General features: G+C 37.6%; 1 protein-coding gene across 2 annotated transcripts in view; it reads right to left on the bottom strand.

Annotated features, from left to right (window-relative positions):
• The window catches only part of TAFA2 (TAFA chemokine like family member 2), a 192004-nt gene that overhangs the window by 3081 nt on the left and 163634 nt on the right, over positions 1-25289 (bottom strand). Inside the window, exons 3-5 of one of the 2 annotated variants that reach the window (XR_008822257.1) lie at positions 22213-22365; positions 21062-21186; positions 6317-6564 (exon numbers count right to left, since the gene is read on the bottom strand). Coding sequence is in view for 1 of the 2 variants with exons in the window: in XM_056341638.1 (XP_056197613.1) it covers positions 21062-21186; positions 22213-22365 (278 nt within the window). In the remaining variant the exon portion in view is untranslated. The remainder of the gene's footprint in view (positions 1-6316; positions 6565-21061; positions 21187-22212; positions 22366-25289) is intronic. The other variant, XM_056341638.1, reaches the window with a different exon arrangement.

Genomic DNA, 25289 nt, shown 5'->3' with positions numbered 1-25289 from the left:
GTCGTGCTCCTTAATGATGAAACATTTTCTTGCCCTCAGCAAAGCTGTTTGCATACAGCTCTCGTCAGCTCTGCAGAAGCACTACCATAAAGCAGAATATTAAAAGCTCTGTTCATGGAGTTCATTACTTCAGTTTGCCTTCTCCACCAAGCTGTTTCCAGGAACTGCATTTAAGAAGGCAATAATAAAATTGTGCTTTGCTATTTTTATGATACATGGGTTTATTTATTACACTGCTCTTATTTTGTTTTGTTCTTGCTGTTGGAAACAGCCTCATGTGGCCTCTTCTATAGTGGAAGATTGCCTGAAAAAATAATGAAGAATTAATTTCAAAGTCAGGCAACATATTTCTATGCCCTGCTCCAAAGCTCAAAAGGCTGACACAGCATCTTACTGTTATTTATTTTTTGCTTTATTGTAAGAAGCTGGAATCCTGCTCATGGACCCAGGTGTCAATGAGCTACGTAATGTGAAACGCACATCTCATCCTATCCACAGGATTTTAATAGCCTTATTTAAGATAAAAAAAACCCCAAACCAACCTGATACAAAGCACACTGAAGACAGATAAAAGGATGTGAGACTCCCAAAGAGGCCATGTAGAGGCAGGGTCAAAGCTTCTTACTTTTCCAAACAACAGGGTAGACCAAAACCAAAGCAGAATCAAGAGGAGAGTTTTCTCAGAGGTACAACTGGACAGGTACAGGCACTGGAACTTGGCTGAATTCCCTATTCTGCCTACATACCCATAGACTAGACCTTTGCTATTAAAAAGAGAGAGTGCCAGCTGACTTTTGAGAGACCAAGTTGATCGTGATCCAGCAACGTGTCCTTGCTGCAAAGGCGGCTAGTGGCCTGGGCTGCACTAAAGAAAGCATTGTCGACAAGCTGTGGGAGGTGATCCGTCACCTTTGCTCAGTACTGGTGAGGCCACACCTGCAGTTAGTGTGTCCAGTTTTGGGCTCCCCAGCACAACAGAAACATAGAGCTACTGGAGACAGTCCAGTAAAGGGCCACAGAGGCAAATAGGGGACTGGAGCATCTTCGTAAGAGGAAAGGCTGAGACAGCTGGGACTGCTCAGCCTGCAGAAGGGGAGGCTCAGAGATGATCTCATCAATGTGTGCAAATACCTGAAGGGAAGGCGCAAAGAAGATGAAGCCACGCTTTTTTTCAAGTGGTGCCCAGTGACAGGACAAGAGGCAATGAGTACAAATTGAAACACAGGAGGCTCCCTCTCAGAAAACACTTTCTTACTGTGAGGGTGACTGAGCAGTGGCACAGGTTGCCCAGGGAGGCTGTGGAGTCTACATCCTTGAAGATGTTCTACAGCCATATGGTCCTGGGCAACCACCTCTAGGTGGCTCTGCTTGAGCACAGGGTTTGGCCTTCCAGAGGTCCCTTCCAGCATCAACCATTCTGTGATCTGTTATTTCTATTACATCCAGCTCTGCCAATACAGGGGCTAAGGTGATAAACTGCATCTAGCAAAAAGAGTATTTTCACACGTATATGACTGCTCAGTTACATGTCTGTTTGGAAGTGTAAATGTGTTCTCTTCAGTCACAAAGAAGCTCAGCAAAACCATAAACTGCAGGACTACCTACTACACCCCCAGCCCCGCCACCCTCACCTAGCTCTAAAACCGTATTGTGAAAATAACTGTATAAAAGCAACATATACTGTTACATAGAATAAACAGATGATATAAAGAAGAAAAAAATCAGATAGTCATTCAAATCTCTGCTCTATAACAGAAGGCTAATAATATACAAAGGTAATTTTGTTTATACAGACTGCATAGGAAGTCAAGCTGCATACTCCTGATTTATGATTACATGAGTGGAGTTTTTAACTGCTTTCCATTACCAAAAGTTTGATTATTCCACCTGCCCACATTCTTATTGTATTTTTCTTCTTTTCCTTTTTTTCTGTTAACTTCCAGGTCACATAATGCTACTCTGAGTAACACACACAGGGGACTACATTTGCCTCTATGTAGGAAGGTAATACTGGTTATGTGTGAGCACAGACCAGACATTAACATTAATGGAAGTTATATATTCATACACATCAGGGAGAGAATAGACCTCTCAGATGCTAAAGGCAGTTTCATAACGAAGCAATGAAATTTTAGGTAATATCTAGTGATGGTATTCCCAGAAATGCTTAATTTTGGATGTATTAAAAGCTATTTGGTTTGACTGGCTGGGAAGCAAGGTATGGTGCCAAACGTCTTTATAGGAAAAGGGGGACTGATAGCACAATTTGTCACATCCTTAAAATCCTAAGAGAACAGTAACACATTGAAAGGGTGCACATCAAGTCCAATAATTTTTTCAATTAATAATTTATATTAGACAAATTAACTTTGCTGCTGTTTAACATTTAACATTTGTTTAACTATTAAACATTTTAAATATGTTTAATACATATTTTAAAAAAATGACATAAAACCTATAGCATCCTACATGTAGATTTGAATTAATTTGTTCATTCTTGGAATACAGTGACTCCCTTTATGCTAGTATATTTTTTCACATGGTTGTTGCATCATAAATACAATGCATTAGACTCTCTTCACTTTCTTGTACAAAACATGCAATTAAAGTATAATTACTCCACAGTTGCAGGCTTTTCAATTTGAATTAGTGAGTGGCTGCTGTAAATTGGCTCTAATTGTATGTGAACTCACTTGTTTTATTTTAAAACAACAATATATAATTAAATACAAGTGAAGTTTTCCATGTTTCTTCTGCTTAGTAAATGTTCAAAACAGATTCAGTTTTTGGGTAGAACATTTTTGCCAGGGTAACTCAGAATGGACCAGAAATTCAAAGACCTCAAAGGCAGTGCATTAGAAAAGCCACCAGCTCAAAAAAATTCCCACAGCTGATGAATACAGCAGCTAATACCAACCATTCCATAAGAACAGATTCCCAATAAAAACACAGCCTGATACTTCTACTCAAGATTTCCTTCTGCCTTAGAAGAGCAGAGGAGGAAAATCAAGACTATAGGATGTAAAGAATGGCTGAGTTAATATTCCCTGGATAGTAAAGTGCTTTTCCCTACTTTTGTGCACCTAAGCATCAAAGTCACAGGATCACAAATAGGTATAGTACAAATCTTCTGTTTCTTCAGAGAAACAAATGTATCACTAATTATTTGCTAACTACAGAATAGTTTAAATATGCCAGTAAGGCATGTAATTAATTATTACTTAATAGTATTAGAAGAAAATCGGTAACAATATGCAGTATACTGAAATAAGTGTGTGCTAGAACATTTCATAACACAACTTTGTACATTACTATTTTTTGACTGGCAGCTGTTTCAATTTTTTTCTATGTTTATTGCAAACCATATACAAAATCCATATTAGAAACAGACTCTTGAGTTTGCAAAGTCAAGCACTCGAAAGTTAGCACCTTGCCTTTCTACAGGTGCCCTTGCAACTCCAATTCTATTTCTTTTCCATCGTGTACAGTAAACAGAATTTACTAGGGAAGGAGTGCTGGAGGGAAGCCTGTTATAATGTCATTGGGACTATGTATCAATGCAAATGTAGAAAGGGGCAAATTTTTAAGCCAGTGTTTCTTCCCTCCACAGATGATTCAGCAAGATGATGGACCCTTGCTCCAGGTTTTCACCAAAGCATATAAATAAACACAAGAAATAGAAAGAACTTAATACTGGGTTGTTTAGGTTTTCTTTAATTAGAACTGTTTCACCAACTGTATAGGATTGTGTGTGTGGTAATAGCCTGTGTCATCAGAGCATACTCAAGAATCATCGAGTTATCTTTTGGGGGGGTTGGTTTTGGTGGATTCCCCCCCCCCCCCCCCCCCCGAGATATATAAGATAGAGAAAGGAAATTTTTATTTCTTTTTAAAGCAACTAATAGCTGACCCTGAGCCAAGTGGAATTTCATGAGACAAAGAAGAGCCATCTTGGCACCCCTGTCATTCTTCTGTAAGATATTAAAGGCATATGGGAAACAAAAATGGTGTGGGGATTTCTAGCAAATATGAAAAGGGTCTCACAAGTATATTAAATGACCAACATGAGATAAGGTAAATACAGGGAATGCTACAAGAATCCCATAAATAAATGCTTGAAGAAAGAGGCCCAAGAAATGGCTAGCTATGGACTGTCCTCCAGGACACGGAGACATCTCGTACCAAGACAGCCCTTATTTGAATGCAGTACATTTCCATCCATTTTGTGTCCTTATTTTTATATTCTTTCTTACACTGTATGTAAACAGATCACAAAAAGAAGTAATAAAACATGGTCAACAAAGTGATTCTTTAGCAAACATTTCCTAATAAGGAATGGTCTTGAAGGGGGCTGTATCAGTCATATTTTTCCATGACATAAATACTTCTATTTTGGTAGCGAAAACCTAATATGAATATTAGAATGCAGAAACAGAAGGGCCCATACAACCAGAAACAAACATCTGCCAATGCATTTTTTCCACTTATGCCCTCTAAAAATGAGGCCGAGGTTGGAAATGAATCTTTTGAACAGATGGAAGCATGCTATTTCCTGGACCTTCAAAATCCATACAGTGTGTTTGCCATGCAAACTGATACATGGCTTATGAAAGCAAATGACAGTTTGCATTGCCACTTGTGCATGCTTATTCACTGAAACAGTTCAACTTGTACTTGGAAGGTGCTTCTGATCTAATACCTTGTACCAGTGATATTCACAAGTACTTTGCAAACATTAACAAAGGACAGGCTCAATATTTCCTCACAGCTTGAGGATCCAGTAATTTATTTTCTAAAGTGGGGAAGCTGGACGAAAAGAGCTGTTAAGGCCCTTTTTGCAATAGGGCTCCTATATGCATACGCACTTCACAGTAGAGAGGCATGGATTTGGGTGTTTATGCTAAATAACTTTCTGGGAGCACAAGGAACCATTTCAGAAGTCTAAGAAATGTCAAGGTGATTCAACCATATGTCAAGGGTACACTTGCTAAAGTAACTGCAGCAGATACCTGTGAGTTAGGAAACAGGCCCTTGTTTCAGTGTCACAGACTATTTGACTTGGGCTAATGACAGAAGGAAAAAGTTGAGTGATTTGTGAGCAGTCTGGAAAACAGATGATAACTATATGGATTCATTTACCTTCAGAGGTTACATATTGATAGACTTTTTTTCAAATTTTCAAGTTTCATTCCTACTCATAAAACTTCGGCTCTACCTAAGTTTTGATATCAAGACTCAAGAACTTCAAATTTTTCCTTTTATTTTAGGCACTGCAGTATGAAAAGTGTTAGTCTAAACATGTTCCCAAGCCTGTGATGGAGCAATTTAGAATTCTAGATCCTCAGGGCTGTCCTTCAGCAAACATCTCTAGCTCATTTTATTAATTAAACAGAACATTTCCCAGTACACTTAAATGGCTCACAAGTTTCCCATGTCTTTGATAACCACCAGACTCTAACGCTTTTAATTCTTTCATACTTTCATCACACTGTAACTAATCAGAATTTCATTTGTGATAATTCTTGTGTTTGGACTTTCCACTAGAAAGAAACAAATGTGTTGAAAACTCATTTCAAACAATTCCTTTTGAAGTATAATTCTGTATTTCTTGTTTTCCCACTGCTCTTAATGATTCCAGCAGGACATTTTTGGTGTTAAAGTGAAGACCTAGACAATCAGTGTTAAAAATTGTAATTAAAATTAAAAGGTTTTGGAAACATTTCACAAGTATATTGAGCTTTCCACTTGCTCAAATAATCTTGAAGTTAGGACTAAAAAAATAGGTAAATGAAAAATACTTTAGAGCACAGCATACATTCCTGAAAATGTCAGAGTTCTTCATCTTAAACATGATTTTAAGATTAAACAGACAACATTTAGCATATTTTAGGAATATAGTGGAAATAGCCCTTTCCCAACTTTTTCTGAATGTTAAGCAATCCCGTATGGGATGCTGGGGTTTCAACTACAAAGCAACACCTAACAATGTATCAAGACATACTTCCTTTCTAAGTGCTCTGCTCTTCTCCAGCGCATCTGCTGCTTTCCCATGATAGTGAGTAACTTCAGTTCATCAACTGGCTCTACCTTTGAAAGGAGAGTGAGTGAAGAAAGATGTTTTAAGGCTCCCAGAAGCACCTGACTGACACACTGAGGCTGCTTAGGAGTGCAATGCAGAGTCTCTCCAATCACCCTCCTGAAGCTCTGCCCAAATAAGCCATGATTCCTGGACATCTGCAGCAAACTAAGCAACTACAATGAGGAGTACGGTAAAACAATTCCTGTTAATACTGTGTAAACCTGTATTTGTACACACCTGCTGCTCTGTGAGTAATAAACCAGGGCTGGAACACATTTTCTGGAGTGGTTTGACTCTTTATTCCTCAACGAACGTTCTGGCCCTTCCTTAGAATCCGACCAAGACTAGGATTCATCACAACTAGTGCTCCAACATGGAGCCAGAATATTTTGTGTGTGTGGAAAAAACAAAAATTGTCATCAGGCACAGCAGAAACCTCCTTTCTCTACTTCTCCATTCGGACTTGAGGAGTTTTACACGTTTGCCTAAGAAACAAACACATGTCAAGTACTACACTGTTACGGAATTATTTACAGAAAACAAAACTGGGATAGATGTAATTTTCTTTAACTTACAAGGAACAGTACAAAATGACAGGAAAAAACATATTTCAGAATCAGAGCAACTTCTCTCAGCAAAAAAGCATGGTCTCAAAAACAACCCACAAGCAATAACAGTAACCCCAAAGGAAAAGGTTTAAACATACTCAAATACAAACTCATTGAGTTTTCACCAAAAAGCAACAGAAACCAATAGATAAATCCCATTTTGGCAAGTGTATCAGCAATCCTTAACTATGATAACACAGCAATTGAAAAGTTCTTTGAAAATAAGCCCCAGGATAAACCTGTGGTACAGAAAAGAACAATGAAGTAAGAATATGACTCCTTCTAAATGAAAGATCTGAGTGTGTTCTTCCCATATATGTTTAAAGGAAAAAAAAAACCAACCAAACCAACCAACCAACCAAACAAACAAAAAAAAAAACCACAACAAAAAAACCCTAAAACCAAACAAATGTTTAAAGTTTGAAAAGTGTGAGCATTCTGCAGAGAACTCTACCTACAATCATTTCTATGATTAGTAGGTTACAGGAAATACCATAAAATAACAGATGACATATTTCAGAAAACAAAATTAAATTCAGACAGCTACTTCCTTATCTAGATATTTGAGATAGTTTTTGGATCTGCTAATAATGATTGTTTCCAGATAGGGTTGCACAGTACCTCAAAAGATCACCTAAATCTCTTTAAATGATTCTTAGATTATTATTCTCCTTTTTTTTTTTTTTTTTTTTTAGGCTTTAAAATTAAATTATATGCTGCAGTTCATTAGAAATATACATTACAAGATTAAACTCATAACTTCAATAACTTGTTGCTTTAATAAAATATCTACACTTTTAAATACTATTAAAAAAATGTGTATGACTCTGTATTCATGTTTCCTTGATCTTGATAGTTTACAAAATAAACTTAATTGATACAACTCACTGGGGCAATTATCATAGTGTATTTCTGATGAAGACATATGAGTTATGTCAAGGGTAAATCTAATTTGTTCGTTTTTCAAATGTACTTGATTATTATTCTCTTCCAAAAGGTAATGCCACTACAATGCACATACCTAAACTTTCTCCGTGTTTCTGTAACTCGGCAGAGAGATTTAATTTATGGTAGAATTGTTTTAACAATTTTTCATTTATAGGCAACAGTTTTATATTAAAAGAAGACTTATACATAAAACTTATTTTACTTTCTGTAACAGATAATAACTGTAGAAATACAGACAAGGATATATCCTCTTGAGGTTTTTGTGGTGATCACAACTCCATAGTGGGACTGCAGCATGGCGGCATAAAAGACTGCAAGACAATTAGTTAAATAAATGTAATTTTCTTCTTACACCACTGATTCAATCTAGTCATCACATCAAGTGGGAGCTAAAAACAACCTCCTTCCTTTTAACAGACAAGGAAACTGAAGCATAATAAAAGGAGTCATGCTACCCTTCAAACTGTGAGACAGTAAATGGAGAAGGAGGGATAGGAACATTGTCCTCCTGTCTTTGACTTTACCTGACCTCACTTACCTAAAGAAAAGCCTACTGTTCTCCTTGACTGAAAAGGAAAACCTGGAACAAGCAGTTTCCTGTGTTTAATATTCTAAAAATAAAAAAACCAACCAAACAAACCCCCCAGCCTTGTTTTAAAACTAGGTTAGGATTTAAATTGCCTAATAGCTATAAAAGGTTTTCATCTTTTAATATATTTTTCCAGAAATAGGGAAAGATTGAACTTCAAATTATCCCACTGAAAAATCAGGTAGTCTAAATTAATTACATCTGATGTATTTTTTTTTGTTCCAGATGTTTATGGTGTGTTATTTGTTCTGGGATTTTGAATGGAGAGTAACAATCCATTTGGACAAGGTCAAAAGAGAAATGTAAATTATTTCCTTACCTGTAATTTTATCTTCTCTATGAGGGTACCTGCTGCTTTGCTAGTGCAGTACTGATGTGTTTTCTGCCTTTGTCCCAAGCTTCAGAGATCCCTCTGGTGATTTTTCCCCACTTGCTTACCAACTTCCACTGCTGGCATTTTGAGGTAGTGCACTCACATTTGGCTCCAGGAATACTGTCAGCTGAGGGAATATAAGACAACTAAAAAACAAGTTAGAAAACAGCAGAGCAATATCCAGGCAGGAAAAAAAAAAGTTCAAAAACAGTGAATCAGTCATCAACTTGAAACCCTTCGATCATTTTCCTCTCTCTTTTTATCCACTTAGAATCTCCACATGAAGAAAAGACTTTCCCGTGCTTGGGGAAATTTTAGCCAAAGTCCAGGGTGCTGACAGAGTAGTGGGTACCCATTCAGAGAACAAAAAATTATTTTAAGGGCATATAATTTTAATTTTCTCCAGTATGAGTACCCATCACGCCATCATTCTAATACAAATAAGAAACAGAAGAAAGGTGGCAGATTTGGGGGATTTCAGAAAAATCCCTGTCACTCTGTCTCAAGCCTTAACAGATCCAAGGAATAGGAAGACTCAAGGGCTTTTCAATTAAAAGCTGTCATTGATGAACAATTAAAAGGATTTTTCATTGTCCAGGGAAAAATACACAAAAGTCTGGTTCACTAAAAAGTAGTCAAGATTATGGTTGCTGATTCCCAACTAATAGTTGTAGTTGTCTTGGTCATCAGAAAAAAGAAGGGAAAAGAGCAACTAGTACTGTCAATTAAGCAAATATATTGAACACAAAACAGAGAGCATATCCACCACCCATGCTTGAAGTTGCATGTAGATGACAAAATTTCACCATCATCCTCTTGCACTTTTTACATGTAATGGTCAGAAGTTCCTGTGGCGTTCTTGGAAGAAGATAGCATAACACACTGGTATTAATTCCAAAAAAATGACGGCTTTGATGCTTTTTCCCAGCATGTGCCCTGAAATCACAATAAACTGATGCACGTAACTAGCACCATTCCTGAACTGATTATAAATGGCTTCATGCTTGAGTGTTATGGAGATTTCCAGGTGAAAGTGACAAATTCCTATAACTCCTCTGTACTGGGGATCACCTTGATACATGAGCTCCAGAAATTTAACTAAGAACCTGCTTTGGTATTGGATTGAATTTGTCTTTCCCAAAGAACCTGGCCAGTTGTCTTCATACCTGCATCTTCTCATTATCTTCTGACTAGTATGTGACCAAAGACAAGGTGTATGAATGAATCAGAGTAGCTAATCACAATTAGACACTGGTATTATAAAATCTCAAGTAATGAAGGAAACACCAAAAGGCTCTGAAGAGGTTATTGCCTTCAAATTTCAGGAATGTGAGTACCTATGATGTGCTTTAAGGTCAAGAGAGAGGAAAAGGACTCTGGTAATTTCTTGAATGACCCTCCAAAAAGAAATTGGCTTTGCAAGTAATCAGCTTCAAACTTGTCAAGTTCCATTGTAGGAAAAAAGTCTCGTGTTCCTTTTTCATACTTTGAAAATGTTGAACAGTAATTATTAACTGGAATTAGAATGATGCCTTGAAGATGATAAATTCCCTATGCTCTCATTTTCCAAGGTCACTCTGAAAAGATGACAAGGAGGCAGGACAGAGGGATCTTGGAATACTAGTAAGAACAGCTGCTCTGATTTTTCAGTGAATTTGCCTGAATTGGTAATAGCACAAGAAGAGGTAAAGTCCTTTGGTCTTCTTTTGGTAGGGACATGTTCCTGAGCCACAAAGCTTGAATTCAAGATGCAGGGACAAGCTGTTGTTCTTGTGGCTGGCATCAGTAAGATCTTTTCTGGCATTCTTGAACAGGAATAGGCAAATCTGTTTTGGACTTCTTAAAATATGCTGCTCTGTTAAGATTCTTTTATTACTACTGAGTTTGTAAGTACACGTTAGTTAGACACAATCCATTGTTTCCTTGAGATCATATCTATCTTCATAAACTGGAGACACACTTCACCGTGTTCACTTCTGGTTTTAGAGGTCTTGCCAATATAATTCTACAGGCCACATCACACAAATAAGTCGTGGTGAACTGGCCATCTTGCAGCTTCACTCAGAATCTCTACTTCAGAGCTCTATGACATTTGTCACTGTAGATATGGAAGGGGATGATTGATAGCCAGGACTGTGAGGTCTGAGAAGGAATCACCTGTGTATGCTAATAAATCAGTAGAAAAAAAACCTCAAAATCCATTTTATAGAACATATAAAGTCCTTTGGAGTCTTTTCTCCATACACAGCAGTAGTGTCTTCCCTAAGATTAACCTGGTGCTCACCAAGGTGGAAGAAGGAGTAAAATACAAGCTATGAAAAAAAAAATAATGAATGATTAGGATATTCTTATGGAAATTAATTTTGTGTTGGTCCTTTTTTAATTTAGTCCTCAATCTTCTACTTAGTCTTGCCTGAAATATATTTTTATTCTTCATTTTGAACAGTTCTTAGATAGGACAGGACTATCTTCTTTATTCTTATGGAGAAATAAGTAAGGTTTACAACCATGCTCACTTGGCTCTGCAAGGGAATAACATCTGAGTAATAGGATTTCAACTGGTTTGAGAGTCGTTCACTCTTCCAGTGGTGACTGTGCATAATGCTTTGTAAGACTGACTTTCTCTGCTTGATATTGATTATTATCCATTTCCTTCCTTCCCTATTAGAAGGCAGAAAAGCAGAGCTGCAACAGGGCGGTACTGAAGTTTTCTATAACCATTCCTAATGAGTAAGGAAATACCTCAAGAAAACTATGGAATTTTGGAAAATTGAAAGTAATACTTTTTGGACAGTTGGGGGCTGCTTTTCCGCTTCCTCAATATGAGCTCTGCAACTAAGCAGTGATGCACAGTTTGTGAAGCCTGTGCCAAATACCCGTGGAAAGAGGCATGAGTTCTGCCTGCAGCTATCTAGGTAGTAGGTAATGCGAGGTTTCAGAACACTCCAGTCTCTCTGAGCTGAAATGTATCATTTCTGGCTGCAGAAATGATCCAAAGAATCCCTTACAGACTTGAAAGGAGGGTGAGACAAGAAAGAAACACTAGTTTTAGAGCATGCCAGCATGACTCATATGATGCTGGCATCTGAATATCATCTTCCTATATGGGAACTTGTGAGGTAGTAGAAGCTGACAAAAGATTTTCCAGGAAAATTAAAAAGGACTGCCAGATATTCAAAGAGCCTTTCTTGCACAGCTGCGAAAGGGCAAAGAGACTGGCAGAATGGAGCTGCAAATGAATGGAAATGTCTTTGATTCAGTGTCAGGAATTTTCCACTTTGTGGAGAAGTGGAGAAAACCAGTAATTTACATACAGCCTTCAGAACTCATTCTTATTTTCCATCACAGAGGCAGAAAATTATTCTTCAGACATGAGGTCAATATCTCAAACATGCCAGCAAAGGAAAAATTGGGGGGGGGGAGGGGGGGGAGAAAAGAAAGGAAAATACATCACAAGTTGAATCTTTTGGGACAAAGGCAGAAAACCTCTTGGCTGTACTGATGGAGTGGAGGAATCCCATGTGGAAGAAAATAATACTTGCAAAAATCACTGATTAGTTAATTAACCACATTAACTGAAAACCAATTGCATTTTTTAAAAATATTGCAGAAATATTTTCCTTTTATTTTCAAGTAATTCTGTCAATTTTCAGGTTCTGCAGAAGCTAAAATGATGCTTTACAGTGGATGCTAGCTGCAGTCTTACCTTAGAAAAAACTATTCCCTCATAAAAATGTATAAACCACAACATACATTACTAACAGTCTGCAAGTGTGATGAAGGGATTGCAAAAGATTTCATTTCTCATGATTTGTACAGTGTGTCTACTCACCAAAAAAAAAATTAAAAAATAGAGTAACCCTTCCAGATAGCTAAAGACAAGACTCAGTGTATTCACAAGGAGTTGCAGCAAGGGACTGAAAAAATACAAGGAAAAATTGCAAACCTTCTAGGCAAAAAATGCTATTCTGTTTTAGAAATTATTTTCTTTCAAATAAGGCATTAACAGGCTCACTCCTTCCAAAAGAGCTGTGCCTATGAATATTGCCGTTAACCCATTCTCTCTTTTGATATTCCTCAGTTTTAGTTCTTAATATCAGTATCCATAGGACTCAAAGTCAGAACAGAACAAAATAAAATTTGAGACCAAAGATGTCTTGGGGTTGAATGTTTGGATTATCTTCACCTGCCCAACAAGTTTTCTGACCATTCAGCCTATGGCTCTGCTTATAACATTTCACTCCACAACACTTCTTCCTTTAGTCATTTCCACCATAACTTGTGTTTTGTGGGTATTTTTCAAGTACATTAGCCTCTGCGGAAAGGACTATGACTTGTCTAGATTTCTGTGACCTACAAATGGACATCATCAAGCTGTAGGCCTAAACTCATGTCAAATGTAGACTTGTAACAGGAACTTTTAAACAGGGTAGTACTAGGCATGCCAACTTCACATTAAAGAAGTAAATAAAGTATATAGCAGCTATTTTTCAGAAAATCAGTGAATTGCACAGCCCTGAATACTGATGATTCCTTGTAACATATGTTGGCTGCAGTGCTAAATATTTTCATCTAAATGTCCATGTGTCCCAAAAGATTAGTGTTTAGGTGACCTACAAAAAACCCAGAGCTTCAGTATGACATAATTGTGATGCCAGATCAAAAAAATAATTACTGACTTATACAAAAACCTAACGTGACCCCAGAAAATATCAACCTATTTCCATTACCAGCTCATTTGCCCCCTGAAACTTGTATGTATTTTTAGGAAAATGTGTACGTACCACTTATTGCTATTTTAATAACAGATTAGATACAGTTGGGTCTCTAAGTTAGCAATGAGAAACATGCTGAGACAGCTGCAGATTTCTCCTGGTGACAGATTAGCCAAAGGCATGGAAAGAGATACCATAGCAACAAGGAGGCTGTCACAAGTACAATCACTCTTTTCCATGGGTAATATTTTGCCACAGTTTGTGCACTTACTTATATTGTAATCACATCCTTTTTATGAACCACGAGGTATTCCTAGTCACTGTATTATTTCTGTAAATCTTCATCTGAAATTAAGGTAGAAGGTGAGGAGTCTGTAGACAGAGGCTCTGAAGTGAGGCAGGGGAATAGAACAGTTTCACAGTGATGTTGTTTTTTACTTTACTCATACAGCCCCTTAAATAATACTAGGAAAAGCAATTCCTGTCATTATTTTACTACTAAAACATGACAGATCATTGATTTACCCTGTAAGTATTTAATATTTCACAGTGTTCAAAGTAAAAAGGAAATTGTTTCATGTGATGGAAGTTAGTAGCAGTTTTACACTGAAAAAATGTCATGTGAGAAATACGTTGCCTTATTAGCACTGACTGACCACAACTACCACATGTCTGGCCTATCGGAAACATCCTAGAAAAACCTATACACAATATTTATATGATGAATTTCTGCTTTTTCTAATTATGTGTCATTACTACTGCTGTTTTTTAAAAGCCTGGAGGAGGAAAAGGAGGAAAGACATGAGGGAAGAGGCTACCGCAATGGCAATATTTCTTTTCAACTCTGGCAGAAAAAAACCAGCAGTACTTATTCCATTTCCCACCCTCTGCTGCTGCTGAAGAGCCTGTGCATCTGCTGCTCACCCGGAGAAGCACAGATGAACTAACATAGCTGCATTGCTAACACTGATGTCAGGCTCAGCTACAAGAAAAATGCCATTTTCTTCTCATATCCAGGGACACATTTTAGCTCTCTTGTATTATGTTGTCTTACTCAAGCAGTGGTTATGACAGCACTGGTAGTAGTAGAGTCACCACTAACGCTGCCTCCAGATACTGGGAATCTCAGTAGCCTGCTGCAAAGTATTAGTATGCACAGGTACCTAACAAAGGTCCTTTCACTCTGTGCTGAAAGGCTTATGAACAGCATATTTTATAAATTCAAATATAAATAAAATTACTGCCTCTCCTTTCAGCAGCTGTAATTAATTTAGAAACAGTCCAGCATCTGCGAGTGAGAAAGATGAGATAGAAAATGTAAGCAGTATTTATAGATAGCAACAGAACTACATTGATTCATGGTTGAATGCATGTAGTGAACAACATTTGGCTTCACATGCAGCCAGTTGGTGTGTTTGGATGGTACACTTTCTCCTCTTCCAAGGATGTTATTCAATTTCCAGTTTCTTTTAAGCTCTGGATGCCATAATGTAAAATTAGATTAAATGGAATATTACAAATATCTGACTTCAGGCTCTCTCCAATATTGTTTTGGAATGTAGATAAACACTCTCAGTATGGATTTCTCTCCATCCTGGCAATATTTCTGTTCTTTTCACACTAGTCGTCTATCTCTGGTATTGATTTGGAAAGCAGATTTGGATTTGGAATGTAGATAAATATACTCAATATGGATTTCTTTTTGGCCCTGTAATATTTCTCTTTTATTTCTCTCTGTCCTTGTAATATTTTTTTTGCAGTACTCTATTTCTAATATTAGTTTGGCATACAGTTACATAGTAATATATTAGATATTGATTTCTTTCTGTTCTGCAGCGTGCTTTTATCAACATATTAAAAATAATAGCCAGTTTTCAGAGCAACAATTGCAGTTCCTTCTGCCCCTTATAAAAGTGTGGGTGCTTAGCTATTCTAGAAACTGGATGCTCATTTCCAAAATATGGCCATTCATGACCTGTCTGAAAATACTACTTTCACTTGTTTATAGGAAAACGTTCACCTTCAGCTTCTAGAGATTTTCAGAGGTTAATAATCAATACTTGCTATGCATTACATCTAAACTTTTTCATTAATTTATATTATTAGTATTAGTATTATTAGTAGTATTATACCAACAAGTCAACTGTATACAGACATGCACTGGTTGCAATTTTTGCTGAATAATAGGTACTGGACATGTTGCTTATCATAGTATAATTCACTGATTTTGATCATCACTGTGTATCTTCAGAACATTAACATTTTGAAGCTTCTCTTACACTATATTGCATTTGATAGTGGTCAAAGTCCAAAGCTTCCCTAACTGACAAAGAATGGAGGGCTTTTTTGATCATCTTCCTACTGAAAACCACATCAAAAAGACTAAAGTCTCCAAGCCAGCTTCTTCCTTTTCAACATTAAGTGAATGTTAGGCACTAAGCTAGTCATCATAGCTCTCCTTTAGAGTTATTAGGGAGACTTAAGCACCTCCAGAAGATAATTAATCTGACTTACTTTGGGATAAAATTAATTGCCCTCTGGAATTGAGTAATTCTCTCCAATACTAAAAAGACAGCCTAGAACTTAAGCTAGCCACCTCATCTAGACAGTCCTAACCCAAGAAAAGTCAAGTAAATTCCACTACATATATTTTAACCAGAACTTAGTACTTAGCGTTAAACTATGCCTCATTCCACAAGCAGTTCTACCAAATAAAACTAAAAGCTTAAGGACAAGGTACGATTTCATTACTGCCAATGGTTCAAAGCTGTGCCACGGCAGGTTAGACTGGATATTAGGAAGCATTTCTTCACCAAGAGGGTGATCAAACACTTGAAGAGGCTTCCTAGAAAGGCAGTCGATGCCCCAAGCCCTCAGTGTTTAAGAGTCATTTGGTCAATGCCCTTATTAACATACTTTAATTTGGTCAGCCCTGAATTGGTGTAGTGGGTTTGCGTGGCAAGGTTTTGATACAGGGTGGATTCCTTGAGAAGCTACTAGAAGCTTCCCCCACATCTGATAGAGCCAATGCCAGCTGTCTCCAAGATCCGAGTCCATCAGTGGTAACACCTCTGGGATAACATATTTAAGAAAAGGAAAAAAACCCTGCACAACTGCAGCAGGCGAGAGGCGTGAGGCTGTGTGAGCAGAGCACCCCTGCAGCCCCCCAGGCCGGTGCAGACGGAGGGGCAGGGGGGGCTCCAGGCCCGGAGCAGAGGTTCCCCGGCAGCCCCTGGGGAAGCCCCTGGTGAGGCAGGCTGTGCCCCTCAGCCCATGGAGGGTAACGGTGGGGCAGATCCCCACCTGCAGCCCCTGGGGACCCCACGCCGCAGCAGAGGGGTGCCCGAAGGGGGCTGTGGATGCCCAAAGGAGGCTGTGACCCTGTGGGAAGCCCATATTGAAGCAGGTCTGCTGGCAGGGCTTGTGACCCCACGGGGGACCCAGGCTGGAGCAGCCTGCGCCTGAAGGGCTGTGCCCTGTGGGAGGGACACATGCTGGAGCAGGGGAAGAGTGTGAGGGGGAGGGAGCAGCAGAGATGTGAGATGAACTGACCGTAACCCCCATTCCCCATCACCTTGCACTGTTCAGGGGGAGGAGGTCGAGAAATCAGCAGTGAAGTTGAGCCTGGGAAGAAGGGAGGCGGGGGGAAGGTGGTTTTTTTTAAGTTTTGGGTTTATTTCTCATTAACTTCCTCTGATTTGAATGGTAATAAATTAAACTAATTTCCCCAAGTCTGTTTCACCCATGATGGTAGTTAGTGAGTGATGTCCCTGTCCTTATCTCAACTCGTGAGCTTTTTGTTATATTTTCTCTCCTCTGTCCATTTGAGGCGGGGAGTGATAGAGCAGCTTTGGTGGGCAGCTGGTGTCCAGCCAGGGTTAAATGACCACAACTGGTCAGGCAGTTGGACTAGGTGATTGCTGTAGGTTCCTTCTAAAGGGTATAGTCTATTCTATTCCATTTCACATGAAAAATATCAATGCATATTTCCCTACATCTTCATAAAATATCAGCCCAGGGACATTCCCCTCTCCCTGGCACAAGTGTGCACTTCTTCAGTCATGTCACAGCTCCAGGATCTCAAGATGAGACCCAGAATGCATGACTTTACCCGTGTTCCTCTGCTCTAGTATCTGCTGGAAATACACATGGGTTTATGGGCTGCCCAGGAGCTCCAAGCTAGTCTCAGGGTGGATGCCTGGGGAACTGGGACCACAGGAGGCATTGCAGCGTGCACTTTCATATAGGTTACATGCAGCTTCTGGTGCTTTTGTTTAAAGTCAGTCTCTATTATAAAGACAGAGGGCAATGTACTGTTCTTAAAAATACAAGGAAAGCCCGGCATCTAGATCTGCCCCTAAAAAAAACTCTATCCAGAGACCTCTGGTACGGAATACACCCCATAACTGAAAGAAATGTGAAATTATTTCTCATCAGCAATTATCTGACTGCAAAATGTTGTTTTCTAGTCTTTTTAATGTGCTCCTTTGTTTAATATAAACTCACAGCATTTTTAAAATGTCATTGTAAATTTTATACATAATACTGCTATATTTTTTAGTTTTCAACTGGTGGGAAAATTCCTGTGTTTTAAACAGACATTTTCCTTATTTTGCAAAAAGAAAAGGAAACACAACCAAAAGAGCAGTTTGAATGAAAACAGTTATATCAGAAAAAGGCTGTAAGAAGAAAAAATATTTCAAAGGTAAAAAAAAAATCTTTGGATTTTCTCCTTTTGTAACACTTTTGTCATCATTTAAAGAGGGCAATGTGGCAATTTTTTTTGTGTGTTTATTTATTTATCAGAACATTGAAGCTAGTCAGATAGAAAAAAAAAAATCAATTCCTTCCTCTCACAAGTTTCTCAGTCTGGAGGAGAATGCCACAACGTGCCTGCTAGATCTCAGCTATGTGCTAATCTCAGCTAATTTTATAATGCTCCTATGTGTTTCTGAACATCCTTTTGTTGTGGTGTAATGCTCAGGAAGGCAAAACACGCACTTCTTATATGAAGTCAAAGAAATTACTGTTTTAGCTAAATTGTCATTGCCTTTTCTCCCCTTCCCCTCCTGCAGGCTACACAAACCCATAACAATCAATTCTAAACCAGCACAAGTTAACTCAGGACTTAGTTTATTTATACACACTTCCCCCGCCATACTCATTCCTCTTCCATGGTGAACTCCTAATGTCAGCCCTCTCCCACTAATATGCAGACAAACTAGGAAAAAGAGTCTAACATTTCCATAATACCTGGTTTTGCATTATGAAGATAAATAATTTCCACCTGTTTTCTTCACATTTTAATTCTGAGTACCACAATATTCATGCTATTTCTAATTCATTATTCATGTGTTACTTTACTAGATTGCCATATCTGAAAAAAAAAATGCAAAACCTCAAGTAGACCACATTTTTAAAAATCAATTCCTTTTCTGCCATTATTCACTTCGCCTTTTGCTTAGTGACTGATACCATAACTATTAAGAAGTTGCTATGATCATTTCTTTCAATAGTGTAATTAAATATGCTAACAGAGGTGGACAAGCAAAATACCTCCCTCCTTCACTGGTTTTATCTCTAACATAACGCTTAACTAATCACAGCTCAAGATGTGTAAACACAGATGCTGCTTTTGAACTGGGTATCCTGTAGAAGAGAAGAGCGCACTTCAGTAGTCAGTTGGTTAGGCTTTTTGTATATGAAGGAGGCAAACTTACACAAAATGTTTAGAGTTGAATATAGAGTTCCTTAGGCCTTTCAGGAAAGCCTTCACAAGGCTTTTCTGCAACGGACTTAAATCACCCAAGCTGTTCAGTTCCCTTTGTTTCTTTATGCTTTTACATTATACATGATAATCACATAAGGGTTATTTCATTTGACAATCAGAAACTTATTATTCATGACTTCTTAATACTGACTCTTTGTACAGTTCTTTTTATGTTTCTCACAAAAATGGCATTTTGAAGACACAGAGCACTTTAGAATTTTTCCTTTTATTTATATACACTTCAGGGAGCAGAAAGAGGAGCTACAAAAATATTGCAGTCACTACATATTAGGGAAAAGTACTTGCTTTTTGATAATAAGCTGCTCTCTTAGCACATAGAATCCTTCACATTTCCAAAAGCAATGTATATTTTTCTGGGCATCAGAATGATGTCTGTTAAAATCTCAGCCCCCTGCATCTGGAAAGATAAAGACCTTCATTCACCTGCCACCTGGTTTCAAAGAAATCTCCTCAAGGCAATTCCAATTGATATCTCCCTGTTTTGTGACCTCTTTTTTCCTACAGAAAGGTAATCCAGACCCACGTTTTTACTTGCAAATAAACACTCACAGTTAATACAAAACAGCACGCATTCTTTAAGACTAACAGTGCCATGCAGAAGTAGCCAGGACAAACTTAAAAACACACAGACACACATAATTATTTTTCTATTTCTATTACTATTACTAATTTCTATCTAATTCCTTCCATTTACATTGCAAACGCACACACATTTTACATGTATATCATCAGACTTGCATTGGCATGTACAAAGTGTGGGCAGCATTGAAGCAAGGTCAGCTTCAGAAAAAAACACATTTGAAAGAGGATTTAGGAGTGGAATTGTGTATCAAACATTTAGGAAGTGTCCTTCCTTCAAAGAATGTAAAAATGTTTTAAAGACATGTACATACAGAAACTGAGACATGTAGAGCTTTTTGTGGAACAGAAGGAATATAATTCAGTTAGCACACACTATATTTCACTACAACCAAGGTGTCCCAGCAATTTAGTGCCTATTCAAGGCAGATTTCTGTCAAATGACATGGACACTCAAATACCTGTGTAAAGTAAACATCACCCTAGCAAATTATGGTCTGACACTACAATCACTAAATACTTAAAAGCAAAACTGGTCATCAGTATGTGTGGTGGAGTGTAGGGGTGAAGGTGTTTATGTTTACATGCATGCACGTGTATCTGCAGAGTGCATTTTAATCTGTTTTATGTTGATGAAGAACTGTGTTGACCCTACAGAGATACAACGCTATAGTTTTAGGAAGTTTGAGTGAGTGCTTAACATTTATCTGAATGATTTGTTATTCTTCTATTTCTCTTAGCCACTAAAAAGCAGAGATGACAGCACTTTTGTTTTCAAGCATTGTATATGATGAATGTTAGAGGTATTTCTGTTAATGTAATTTTGAATCAATAATATAAAAAGTGTCAAATGGAGGAAAGGAACTCACTGAAATTCTGTCAAAATTCTTTAGTAAATACCAGTCATACAAGATGGAAAGAACCAGAAGATCATACTGTAATGACACATCAAATGCTTACCATACTCAGCAGTTTCTACAGGGAAACACTGTAATTCCATGTTATTGATAAAAATGCACTTTGCTACCCTGTGAATGAAGAGCCTAGCTGAGTGTATAGACTGTGCGACTGGTTTCAGGGAGAAATACATATCAGATTATAATACATTTGATCATTACTGGTAGTTGAAGAAGGGTTCAACTCTACTATCTCCACTGCTTACCTGAGAAGGTGTGGCACACTGCTTACCGTGTTCAAGCAATTGCAAAGTATGCTGAGAAAAGTGTGCAGGACCAGGAAGTCCAATCCCAGTATGAATCTCTTCCCACACATCTTTAGTCTTCTCAACTTGTGTCTTCCATGTGCACGCAATTTCCTGTGCACTTTTTTTTTTTTTTTTTTTACTTGTTGGTAACATGTCAGGTTGGTATCATACCTACCCTAGTTGTTTTCACTTTATTCCCAGAGGAACAGCTCCATCCCTTACGATCTGGAAGAACTTTACATTCCTCCCCTTCAAGACATGGTTGCATGTGGCACCACCATTTCTGCTCCACTATTGAAGCTACAAGAGAGGAAAACAAACACTTGTGCATGTACACTTTAATATGTCATTGTGTTGCAACATTTCTTCTGTTTTCCAAGAGAATGTTAGAAATATATTGACTGACAGCTGGGCTGTTATTTTCAGCCAGCTCAGAACCTTCATAAGAAATTAGATCTAAATTTGTGCAAGATGCTATGTGCTTCAAAGTCAACCTCTTTACTGTGGTTTTATTCTAATTTACTGCAGTTCAGGAACTAATTTCATAGCATTTCTTTCCAACCCTCATATCTTATTCTTCAGCCAGATTTCAAAGTTTTAAGTAGAACCTCTTCTTTCAACTCAGTATATTTTGCCTGATCTACTATGTAGTCTAGCATAGCCTGATTAAATTTATTCCCCAGTGATGACATATTTACAGCTTTTCTGACAGTCAACAACATATCAACAGTAAAGAGATCATGTAAAGGGTGAATCCATCCTGCACCTCCTTCAGAGAAAGAGATGTGAAAAATGAGCTAGTATTTCCCAAATAAAACATATGAGCCTATGCTAGATTTGTTAAGTAAAACATTAATATTGCACTGTGAACAGGAAAAATAGTGTTGTTCTAAAAAGACTAAAAAACAGCCGGAACTGTGTTGTTTGCTTGTTTGTTAGTGTATGATAAAAAAAAAAAATATAATAAAATGTAAGACTGCAGCACATGAAAATTATATGCTCATGTAGATTTTGCATAAACACTTTAATTAACTGAATTTCATACAGCTCTGAGGACACTCTGCCAGTCAGATGAAATCTAACTTCTCAAGAGGTCTCTTTCACTGCCATCTAATAATTTTGCTTGGCATTTCCACAGAGTAAAGCAAAAAATTCATTATTCCCACCTTCCTCCTATTCACCTTGGACATGCCCTTCAAAATTCAGAAGCTTTCCTACTCTTATTTTAAATAGTTAACTTTAATGGAGTGGTTCTCATTGCTAACTTTAAGCAAGCAAACCCCTCTAGGAACATGCAACAAAAGGAAGCAATAGAGGTAGTCGCACCATCAACACAAGAAGGAGCTGCCCGGGTGGTACCTGCTACCTGCCCAGGGAAGCAGGAGCACTTCACTGTCTGTGATCTTTCTTCTATCTTGTTCTTATTGCAACATCTGTGGAGTGCCACCACTTCACACGTCCCAGTTTTAACATGGTGAGCTGTGAAAATAAGATGAGCAATTTGATAACATTCTGAGGTAGCATCATACTGTTTGGGTGTTTTTTTTCTTTAAATTAGAAATGCATTGAACTTGGCTCTATAAGGCAATCTGCTATGTATGAAACTAGAATTATAATGGTACTAACACTAGAATGTAAAGTTGATTTATTTTCCAAATGTAGTATAACCATGTCAGAGAGAAAACAGTGGCTAAAGAAGAAAAATTGGAGAAGGCTACATACACAACTGTTCCAGTGAAGCAGGAAGCAGAAACATTACAAAACTAAGCTAGAAACTATATTAATTTCTGGACTCTCATAAACAGCTGTGTATCTTTACCAAGATTTTTTTTTCCCCCCAAGGGAGAAACTTTGAAATGGAAGTGTATCAGTGTTAAAATACCCATACATGCATATGTTTTCAGAATCTGTCTCCAGACTTTATGTCCAGGGTGGATGCAGTTTTTGGAATGATATCCCAAAACCTTCCTACAGATGGACAGAGAAGAACCAGCAGGATACAGGGACAGCCCTCAAACAAAACCCCAAAATAAAATCTACTAAGAAATCACATTTTAAATCTCTCTGCCTGGCAGAGCAAAGCAAGCCTGGGAACATGGGGAATCAAATTTTTCAAATGTGGGAGGCAACAGGATAATCTTCATTATCCCATATCCAGTACCCATCACCCCTACCCATGCTGCTCTAACTGATCACTAGAATGATGCTACTGGAGTCCTATGAGAGGGCCAATTTGGTAAGGGGGGAGCAACCAAACTACCCTTTCTGGTTCAGCAGCCAGTTAACAAAGGATCTGGAGTTCAGAAAAAGTCGTTTTAACAGAACCTTCAGTGGTTACTGATACAAGATCAGATATTTCTGGGGATAGTTCGTTTCCATCAGAAGGAAGAGAGAACGAAATCTGAACTTTTAGCTGGTATTAACCTACAACCTTGTACAGGGATAAATATTAATTATGCAAAGCAGTATGTGTTTTAACAGTATCCTTAAGTCCTCTATTTCTGCTGCTTTTTAACTTTTTGTATGCTTAATGCAAAGCCTATGTACCGAATGCTTCAGCTACCTTTCATGTCCCTAATGGCAACAATAAATGAGAGCTTCCATGAGACAAAGGCCGTACTGACAGGCTTTCAGGAGCCCAACATTGATCTCTGGATCCACTCAGTTGTTATTGCACAGAATCAGCTCCCAAAAGGCTTCAAGAAGGAGCACAGACTTGATGTAGGCTATGGACTCCAAGAACGTGCCTAGAGGCAAAAGCCACAGGCAGCAATTAGACCCTGGGTCTTCATCAACAAAACATAAACTACTAAACATTTCATTCAGCCAATTATGCAATTTTCAGGAGAACAAAGTCCACTGAACAGTCTGTCATCTTTGTCATCACTCACTGCATCATATTAGTTAGTCAGGTTAGATTATACTCCACCACATCATGCTGTACTACAGCTGAAATGATATAACACAATGCAAACAATTAACCCATGATCCATCATATTGTCATACAGTGAAATGTTACATATAAATGAGAAATCTAGGGGGAAATCTCTTTTTTTTTGCATAAAAATGCTTTTTTTTTAAATTATGTATCATTTTTAACTCAACAGAGGATGAGGAAAGGAATTCATACTATCTGCCCAAATTTTGCAGTCTCTGATATTTTCATACCTTCAATGCTGAGCAAATATTTTTACAGCTACCAGCACAGTCTGCTGTAAAAATTACTTTTGATTATTTTCCAAACAATTTCACTAGTATATATGCCAATAAAACAATTTAAATACGTTCATTTTTCCCAATAAAATGGTTATAAGGTTTTTTATTTGTGAATATGTTAAAAAAATATTATTTTATTATGATTATTAGGTTATATTTCAAATGTATAATATATAGTAGAACAAACATGCTGATTTTGTAAGTTCACATTAATTTTTATTTTGATAGGCAATTACACATCTTATACACATACATACTAACACAAATTCACTTATTTGTATTTTACGAAAGGTACATAAAAATCCGATACTGAATCTACAAAAGAAAGCAAATCTAGTGCTAGGATGTGAACTTAGTCCCACTTTCTTCACTATATTTTTCTCTATATTGTATTTTTCACTATATTAGTTTTCAGTCCTTATTTGTATTCTGATGTGTATAACTGATCCTGAAATCTTGTCTCCTTGCTCTCTTATTAAATAGATTTACACTGCCCTATCAGGCCTACAGAAATGCCATAATATACCTGCTAAGAGAAAAAAAAAGTACAATGTGCACCAACAGCCATCTGAAATGGAAGCCAGTTAAGAGAGCTGCTGTAAAATTCTGTGAGATAAATGTTCATACTGAAACAAAACTTTTGAAAGACTTGTTTTGTAGTAATTAGGGAAAGAAAATCAGGCATTTTAGGGCTCTTATGGAAAATGAGTGTAATTAAATGAAATGGTCACTTACATTCATATACAATACAGAAAAGCATTTCAAAGGGGGAAAAGATACATGAAAAATAGGAGAGAACAAAGAATAATCACATACATACTACTAATAGTATTTGGGGAATCTTTATTAATAAAGCTGCTTTGACATTTTCTAGGTATAAAACCAAAACAACCTAGAAAAGTATACAAAGATATTTCAAACATGGAAAATCTAGGCCAACCATCTTCTTGATTCTATTTACCATCTAGAGTAAGCAATGAATATTCCTTGAGAGGAAACGTAGGGATTTCAGCTCCTTATGCTATCAAATAATTAAGTTCCAGTGCAGTAAGTACAGTATCTGTCACATTCATGTGAAATGAAAGCCTCTATACAGGAGATAAAGGATTTCCCACAACCTAATACAAATTAACCTCATTAAGCCACTGAACCATTCCACGAAAGGAGGATAGTACTTTAGGAGATTC

This window comes from Falco biarmicus, chromosome 5 (assembly GCF_023638135.1).
Source record: "Falco biarmicus isolate bFalBia1 chromosome 5, bFalBia1.pri, whole genome shotgun sequence".
Lineage (NCBI taxonomy): Eukaryota > Metazoa > Chordata > Aves > Falconiformes > Falconidae > Falco > Falco biarmicus.
The sequence above is the reverse complement of the archived record's forward strand: the minus strand, read 5'-3'. Positions and strand labels throughout refer to the sequence as shown.